General features: G+C 42.5%; 1 protein-coding gene across 1 annotated transcript in view; it reads left to right on the top strand.

The window, feature by feature from the left end:
- The window catches only part of Dnah6 (dynein axonemal heavy chain 6), a 296200-nt gene that overhangs the window by 166121 nt on the left and 120522 nt on the right, over positions 1 to 9557 (top strand). Inside the window, exons 31-32 of the mRNA XM_023702951.1 lie at positions 4541 to 4678; positions 8453 to 8620. Coding sequence (XP_023558719.1) covers positions 4541 to 4678; positions 8453 to 8620 — 306 coding nt within the window. The remainder of the gene's footprint in view (positions 1 to 4540; positions 4679 to 8452; positions 8621 to 9557) is intronic.

The raw sequence follows: 9557 nt of genomic DNA, 5'->3' as shown, positions 1-9557 counted from the left end.
AAAAAAGAAATAAAAAATAAAATACTCCAATAGTAATTCCAGCCCTAAGGAGGCTGAGGCAAGAGATTCTCCTCAAATTCAAGGCCAGTCAAAGCTACATAGTGAGTTCCAAGCTAGCCTGAACCGCACAGCGAGATCCTCTTAAAAACTAAAAATGACTCCAACAATAAGATGGAGGGTTTTAAAAACAGCAGACTGTTGGTCATTGTTAAGCTGAAAGACAAAAATCTTCCTTTACCTCTTTGAAATTTTCCAAAGCATGACAGTTTTTAAAAGTAGAAAGTATCCTAAAAGATGGTAGAAATACTTCCAAAAATCATTTCTAATGTTCAACCTGTTGCCAAACAATTACTTTCTGAAACCCAACGACCCACCATGATCAGCAACATAGCCCTGACTGCTGTTGCTGTGGGCTTGTCAGATATGCTGCCTTTCTGGTTGAGCACAGACACAGGCCAGCAACATGAGAGCAGGCCACTCTATGTTCACTGCGGAGGGAGAAAAAGGCATGCCATAGTCATGTCTGAGAATGGACGCAAATAAGAACTTCATCCAAACCACATAAGGACTGAACACCCCTTCTCTTGGCTAACCCTGGGAACTGCTGCACCTTTGAGACAGCTGCGGGCAGGCTGTCCTCCAGCTTCCCGGATAAATATTTCTGTGATATGCATCATAGGATTCCCTCTGCTTTCTGTCAGCCCCCAATTCAGAGTGTTGTGGGTTTATCTGTGTCCTCCAAAAAGATATTCAAGCCCTGACACCTAGAACTTGTGAACGTTGCCTGATTTGGCTGTGGACTCTTTACAGATGGGCTCTAGTTAGAATGACATCATGCTGGAATGGGATGGACCCTAATCTATTGATTGGTGTCAGTATAAGACCAAGGCACAGATGGAGACACACAGGAAGAAGGCTGTGCGAAGATAGCCAAGAGGCAGAGAGTAGAGTAACACAGTGGAAGCCAACACATGCCAGGTGTTGGCTGCAAGTCCTGGAATCTAGAGGCAGGAAGCATCCACACCACACCACCCTCTACCCCTGCTGGAGCTTTGGAGTGAACATGGCTCTGCCAATACCCTGATCACAGGCTTTTAGTTTCCAGAACTGAAGGAGAACAAATTTCTGTAGCTTTAAACTATCAGTTTGTTACAGAAGTCCTGGAAAACTAACACACAATGAAAAACTCCTTTTTCACCAAACCTTCCCCAGAATGACCCAGTGCAAGCCCAAATCTTATAACAAAACCATCTAATGTTCTTTTACTGAGGCAACCTATGGCTCCTAGGGCTCCACATAGCAGCTGGTTTCCTTTGTCAGAACAAGTGATAAACTCAACTGTGTTGAACCGAAGCTACATTCCTGGCTATCTTAGCTTGTATGCATTGCCCTCTCCATGTTTTTGGAAAGGGCAGTATTAGAAACACCTGAGTTGGAAAAAAGTATTTGTTGCCCAGTCAGTCATTGAAAGCATTATTTTGTTCAGGATCAGTATTTGGAACTGCTTCTTCCTTTGGCAGACTGGAGGTTTTTGTATCCTGGGGAATGTACCACACTATGATTTGGTTTCGATGACAGCAGGGTTGCTATTAGCTTGTACTAGCGTCCTTCTATGCATGTGACACAGCTTTGTGGAAACAGCCGTGTGTAAGCTGAATTCCAAATGTACTTTTCTCCTCAGCTGGGCACAAACTGTATAACAAGGAGCAGCAGAGAGGGTTGTTTGTGATGGGGAGATGGAAATGAAGAGCCAGTGTGACCACAGGCATGATCCGGGGGAGATAAATTTTAGTAAAGAGCCTACATCAAAAATTAAGATCTGGGAGGGCTGGCTACATAGTTCAGTGGACTAAAGCACCTGCTTAGGCAGCTGCGGGGACCAAGGTTTGATCCCCGGTGTGTCATGCTGTCTCCACACCCAGGGCGCACTGAGATGGGGACTGAAACTGAGTGTGGTGGTACGCTCTAGTAATCCCAGCACATGGGAGGCTGAAAACAGGAGGCTCACTGCTAGTCTAATCTGTGTAGTGAGACTGTGTAGACCTTGTACTAAAAATACATTTAAAAAAGTAAGATCTGGAATTTTCTTTTTTCCTTATTCCAAAGTTGCCCATCCACAAGTATTCCTTAGGAAGTCTTTGTTTACCCCAAAGGTTGCATGCCCAGGGATAAAGACCATTGCTGTAAATATGGAAGCTTTCCTTAGCACTGTGGTCAGGAGTGCTACACCTGTTCTATGGTTCAGGACATGTGCTTGACGTTCGTTTTCTTGGCCATTGCATTAGTTTCCAAGGACTGCTTTTCATCTCTGGCAAATTCCTTTCTTTGCACTATCTTAACTTATTATAGGAATAAAATTATACAGTGTCCTCTCAAATCTCTAAGTTCATTTGAATTTTTAACAATTTTCCCATTTCTTGCTGCTGGGTACCGGCGCTAAGAAAATGGAAAGTACATAGAAATAAACTGGGAAGGGAAAATTGCAGCCATCAAGCAGAGGCATAAAGGGAGGGGGTGGTAATGTCTTTCATTTGGGCGTGAAGGAACTCGGACCGAACTTCAGTACACACCAGGAAGGTGGACCTAGGTTACATACTTGCCGTTAAGCTAAAAAAAAAAAAAGTGCTTCTTTTCTTTAAAAAAAAAAAAAAAAAACCCATTTCCTAAGTGATCTCTGTTTTCTCCAGGATTGCTTATTTGTTTGTCCTTTTCATTTGTTCTTTCTTTTTCTTGAGATTCATTTTTTTCCCAAGTATCTGTTATCTTTACTTCTTCACTTACTCGTATGTGGAGAGGACTGAGGTGGTGAGTGCAGACAGCTTGTTTCATCCAAGTATCCCTCCCCAAGTTCACAATTGTGAACTCTCTAGTGCAGTGCAGAATGTGTTCAGCAGACTTCCACAGAGTATGTGTGGACGTGGAGCACCCAGGAAGTCGCCACTAAACATCCAGTAAGGATTTCCTTCTAAAGTTGCACATTGCCATGGCTTTCACTCCTGGATAGAGCCTCCTTTTGTGATTTTTGAATCACAGTGACTGAAGTAGAGATCTACAATTGTCTTTGTTTCCTAGCATCTGCCCTTCTTTTCTCCCAAGCTTATGTCTCTTCCCACCGTCTCCTGTGTCTCCCCAAAGCAGTCATCCCCTTTATCCACAACCAAGGTCCTTGATAGGACAAACTTAGCACTGAAATTTTTAACAGTCTTGTTCACTCTGCTTGGGTAGCAAAAGGACAAGGAGAAAAGGCGCTCACAAACATAGTTTCTCCAAGTGCTCAGCTTTGCCTTATTCCCAAGAACCTAGGTACACCTTCCTGGTGTGTACTGAAGTTGGGTCCAGAGTTCCTTCATGCCCAAATGAAAGACATTACCGCCCCCTCTCTTTATGCCTCTGCTTGATGGCTGCAATTTTCCCTTCCCAGCTTACTTCTATGTACTTTCCATAATTTTTTTCAAAACTACTGCTGCTGGTTTCCCTTTCATTATGTTTTATCAAAAAAGCACAGATGTAAGTGTAGACATAGAAATGGAGACTTGCACACACACACACAGCTGTCTGTCTTTCTGTGATTTGTGGCAATTGGAAAAAAGAACAGTAGTAGTATATGCTCAGTGGATCTCCTTGAGAAAAAAATTAGTTCCGTTTTGAGACATGTATAGTATAATGTCATATTTACATAAATGCTAAACCAAAAATTAAGCTCTCCACTAACATTGTATGTATTATATGGCCATAACTACATACTCATTTCTCTCCACCAGTAGGACTCCACTGCAGAACAAATTAAGAATGACAACCTTAACGTGCCTGGAAGTGCCTTCTGCTCAGAAATTCTATGTGCTGTCGACCACTTAGAACACCTTCAGAAGACAATGAAACTTTTATGAAATTCTCTAGGTTTTTAAAAACTTTAAATTTGTCTTCTGCATATTAGATTCCTTGAGAATTTGCCAAGTGTTTGCAGAGATCAGTAGAGGTTATGAAAAAGAAAGAAAATTGATTAGAGTGCCACTTTATTTAAGGATAAAGTTAGATTCAAATCATTTAAAGAAGGACCAGTGAGATAGCTCAACAGATTAAGTGCTTGCTTTGGCAAGCGCAGAGACCAGCATTGGATCCCAGTCCCGGATGCCTCGCTGGCCCCACACCCAGGGCACTGAGCTATTGACCAAGTCTGGGCATGGTGGCGCATGCCTATAATCCCAGTGCTGAGGAGACTGAAAACAAGAGGATCACTATGAGTCTGCGCTGCATAGTGAGACCCTGTACCAAGTACATAAAATGAAAAAAATAAAAATAATAATAACAAATCACTTAAAGAGCAGCAAAAACACTTCCTTTTGTGAAAGGTGCTTATTTCTGATATATACTCACTGTAACTGCATTAATAATAAATAACAGTCACATAATACTGTTATGTGATGGTTATGGAGTAATTGGCAGGTACTATCTCTTTTCTCTCTAATAGTTCAGCTCCAAATTTAACTTTTGAAGAAATCAAAATATGCAGCGCAAAGCTGAATGGTCATTCTGATTTCAGATGATGGGGCGCTTCTTCAGCGGCTTGGCGCAGTCAGGGGCCTGGTGCTGCTTCGATGAATTTAATCGAATTGACATTGAAGTTCTGTCAGTCATCGCACAGCAGCTCGTTACCATTAGGAACGCCAAAGCTGCAAAGGTAAGGCGTGCGTAGCCCTCCAGGCCGCTTTCCTCAGCAGTGGACTTCAGCCATGCCACACTTTGGGAAGACGGTCTTCAACCTGTCTGGTGCATGTTTTCAGTATAATTTAGCAATGCTACAGCAGTAGGACTTAAGGCGGGGGGCTAGCTCCTCATCAAAGCAACACGGAGAAGCTATGCGCGGGAATCCAGGGCTGTCGACTCCATGAGACTCAGTGTCTGCCCTCCGGAAGCCCTGCTTTTCCTCTTGCTTCCAACCACACATTCGCGCGTGCATGAACACACACACACACACACACACACACACACACACACACGCAGCCCTCTCTCTCCCTCCATGTTCCACTTCCTGTTTTCTTTCCCACAGTATCACTTTTCTGCTGTGTTTCTCTAATGTTGCCTCTTCTGGCCTCCGCCACCTTCCTACAGCCCTCAGGCCCAGCCCTGGAGGGAACATGGAGGGTCTCTGGAACTCAAGAGCCCCTTACCTCTCCAGAACACCCTGAATGGGAAATCTGAGGAGTGCAGAGTCAGATAGCGAAGTGGTCTTGTTATTTAATATTATGAGTACTTTGCTAGAGAACAATTTGGTTTTTTTTTAAAGACAGTACAAAATAATATTAAAACAAAAAAATATAAATGATACAGAATTTCATTTCACAAAGTAATATGAGTTTCACAGTGTTTGTTGTAACACATAGTGTTGTCTTCCAGGCAGTTATTCATATTACCAGATATATTCATGCAAAATTAGAAGAAGAAAGAAAAAATTTTATAAGAAACTAAAGGAAAAAAGTGCTAACAGTTGAAGAAAGGAGACAAAACAAATTAAGTATTATCTGTTCCTCTCCACAGACCAGGAGAAATGCACAGCACAGTTGTCCAAACCATCCTGCTTACATACGTAGACAAATATCTTTCCCCCACTCCCTCTCCTGTCCTTTTCATCAACTCAGTAACTCTTTCCTTTTTAATAAGTTCACTTCCTTTTCACAGTATCTATTGTGCCCTTCAGATTTCATTTTCTCTTCCAGGTTCTCAAACTAAGGAGACAATACGATGTTTGCACATGTGGGTCTGATTTATTTCACTTAAGAGTATGTTCTCTAGTTGCATCCATTTACCAACAAAAGCCTCAAATTTATCCTCTTTTATAGCTGAATTATACTCCATTGTGTAAAAATACCACATCTTTATCCATTCTTCAGTTGATGGGGGTCTGGATTATTTCCAGGATTTAGCTGTGACAAATTGCACTGCTATAAATGTGGGTGCATGTATGTCACTGTGATATGCTGTTTTCAGTTCTTCTGGAAAAATATCCAGGAGGGGAATATCTGGCTTGAATGGGATCTCCAGTCCTAGCTCTTTACAGAATCTCCACACTTATTTCCATAGTAGTTGTACCAGTCTGCACTCCCACCAGTAATGGAGAAGGGTTTCTTTTACTCCACAGCCCCTCCAGCATGTGTTATTGGCTGACTTCATGGTGTTAACCATTTTTTCTGGGATGAGATGGAATGTCAGTGGTGTTTTAATCTGCATTTCTTGAATAACCAATAATGCTGAACATTTTTCACATATTTACTTGCCATTTGCATTCCTTCATCTGAAAAGTATATATTCATCTCAGATGTCCATTTTTGCATTGGATCCTTGAATTTGGGTGGCCTGATTTTTTTTTTAATTCTTTATATGTTCTAGACAGAAGGCCTTTGCCAGAGGGACAGTTGACTATAATTTTTTTTTCCAGTTTGTGGGTTTTCTTTTTACTCTGTTGGGTATTTGTGGAAAACAGTTTGTATTGGGATGGTTATGGGCATGAAAGATGGGACCAAGACCCCAACTACTCTGTGTTGAACTTCTGAGACTTGGTTATCAAAGGGCAGCATTGAAGTCCAGCCTATAAGTAAGAGCAACCTGAGCCTCACATCCCACACACACATACCTGAGGTCCCTCACTCACCATTTGGCTGATTCACTTTGGCTCAGTAGGGGCCTCGGGACTCAGCTACAGCTTGGGAACAGGAATTAATCTCACTGAAAGATGCCCTGATAAAGAATTTTAAAGCATTTTGATTGCTTCTTCTGCAAAGAAACATATGATAGAACAAATAAACAGAAGAAATTGGCCTTTAGCAAGCTTCTAAGAGGCACTTTCTTTGCAATCATTGTGTCTTTGCATAAACCTTTGTGAAGTGGATGGCCCTTTCAAACGATCATAGGTAAAAATGATTCAAAGAAGTTAAATACTTCAGCAGATACCACAGAACCAAGATACTCACCTAAATCCACACGCCCCTGAAGTCTAGCTCCTTCAGCGGCCTCGCTCCTGACTCACCTGTGTTCTGGAGAGGTGTACATGAACGCGAAAGACCTGCGGATGTAACCTGCAAATCATCATCCTCTTGCTGAACAATTAACTGGGAGCAAAATAGAGAGCGAGGGGGCAGGAAGCAAGGAGAACAGGGGCAGGGCCGAAGCTTTGCCAACTGGAGGGCAGCTGTGAGAGGTGAGAGGAACATGGGGGAATGATGAGAAGAACTAACCTTGTCCCCAAGCTCCAGGGGTCAGATGAGCTACTTGGCATGGGATATCATCCACTGGGGTACATGCAGCACAGCCTCTTCTGGGCCATAAAACATGGCCCCAGCTCCACCTGGTCTTCCAAGGTATTCCTCTTGTATCCTGGCACCATCCATCATCTCATGGCCCAAGTGGAAACCTTAAACTCACCCCTGATGTGTCTGAGTGCTATCAACCAGAATCTAAAGCATCCTCTATTTGTATCTGATGGTTCCCCTCACCCTTACTTAACAACTCTCACATTCTGACTTGCATCATTTTGCTAGTGACCATTCCTAACTGGTCTCCCTCTCCATAGTTGGCCCAACCTCTCCACCACCATCTCTGATCCTACTACTTCTCTTAAAAGTCTGCATCCCAGCCAAGCATGGGTCAAGTGTGAAATTCCTTAACTTAGCATCCAAGGCTCTAGGGCTCATGCCTATGACCAAGATATACTTTACATCTAGAATTGCATTCCCTAAACAAGCAGTGCTCTTTCTTGTACCTGCTTCTTTTGCCTGAGAAGGCTGCCCCTGTTTATCTAGCTGAAAGGCCCCTCCTTGTTCTTCAAGTCTCAAGCACACTGACTGCACACACATCCACTGTAATATCTGTTGTACTGAAAGGCGACCATCTACAGACCCAACTGCACACATTAAGCCTGAGGAGCCTCTCAAGGGCTCAAGAGTGAGACTCCCGTGGTTTTGCACCTCTAGGGCTAGCTCAGGGCCTCTCTTGCAACAGGTGCTCAACAAGCATTCAGTGTTGAATAAAGGGAAGGGGTAGCACCAAATGTGATGAGAGTGGGCCCCAACCATCCAAAGCAAAAAATACATTGGAATTTCTTGAGGCATATCAGGAAGTGGGAACCCTCAAGAGAGGGTTCCATGGCCATTAGTCTAAGTTGAATTGAGTCCCAGCAAAAGATAATGAGGCCTAGAAGATTTCAGGACTGGCCAGGAAAGGAGACAAAGGTAGGGGCAAGGCAGGAGAAGGAAGGCAGAGAGCGGTAAATGTGGACACAGAAGGGGTCAGAAGTGTCCAGAACAGAATCAGAGAGCAGTGCTTCCTGTTGTTCCTTGGCAGGACTCGGTAGTCTTTCTTTAAGCACTCCTTTGTGAGAGTCTTGTATTCAAATAGTGATTGTGTGAAAGAATTTACAAACACCCAGGGACATATTAACTTGTACTTTCTCTTTAAACAGCTCTCTAGATTCATGTTCGAGGGGCGGGAAATAAAATTGATTATGACTTGCGCAGCCTTCATCACCATGAATCCTGGATATGCAGGCAGAACCGAATTGCCAGACAATTTGAAAGCTCTGTTCAGACCTTTTGCAATGATGGTTCCCAATTATGCTTTGATTGCAGAGGTAAGCTTCATATTCTTAAGAAGAAAATTTTGAAGCATAGTTTCTTTTATTTAACAATCTACTCAATCAAAGTACAAATTTGCCTTTAATATTGAACCCTAGTTTCAAAAAAAGAGGACCATTAGTGTTAACTTTATTTTTTTATTTTTATTGGTAAGTATTTGTAATACATAATGATTTCATTCATCATAGGGAATAGGTATGTGCACATAACACATCTTAATTCGTTCTTCATCCCTTTCCTCCCTTCCCTCATCTCTGTCTGTATCTTCATCCTTTTCCCTTTTGGAAAAAAAAAAGCTACTTCCTTGTTACTCTCACCTCTTTTATTTTGCTCTTTATATAATTTGGGATTCTCATCTAAGAGCAACCATGTAATAGTTAAGCTTTTTATCTGATTTATTTCACGTCACATCATGGTCTCAGGTGCTTCCATTTTCCTACAAATGATCCAAGTTTGCCCCTCTGTTTACTACAGCAGTACTCCACTGTGGACCGTGCTGCTGTGAGCACAAGCGTGCATGCGTCACTGTGATGTGATGTCTGTAACTCTTTCTGGAAGACGCCTAGCAGAGGAGAAGCTATGTCGGAGGAATTTCTAGTTTTAGTTTGTGAGCAATCTCCATGCTGATTTCCACAGTGGTCTTCCTGAATTACATTCCCAGCAACAGTGGAGCAGGGTTCCTTTGTCCCCACAGCCTTGCCTGCATTTATTATTATTTGACTTCTTGATAACAGTGATTCTTTCTAATGTGAGATGGAATCTCACTTTTTTAATAGACTTTTCCATAAGGGCCAGAAATGTCGAACATTTCTTCACATATTTATTGGCCACTTGTGCTGCTGCTGTTTCTTCTTCTTCTTCTTCTTCTTCTTCTTCTTCTTCTTCTTCTTCTTCTTCTTCTTCTTCTTCTTCTTCCTCCTCCTCCTCCTCCTC

Source organism: Octodon degus, unplaced genomic scaffold, assembly GCF_000260255.1.
Source record: "Octodon degus isolate 3935 unplaced genomic scaffold, OctDeg1.0 scaffold00162, whole genome shotgun sequence".
Taxonomy (NCBI): Eukaryota; Metazoa; Chordata; class Mammalia; order Rodentia; family Octodontidae; genus Octodon; species Octodon degus.
The sequence above is the reverse complement of the archived record's forward strand: the minus strand, read 5'-3'. Positions and strand labels throughout refer to the sequence as shown.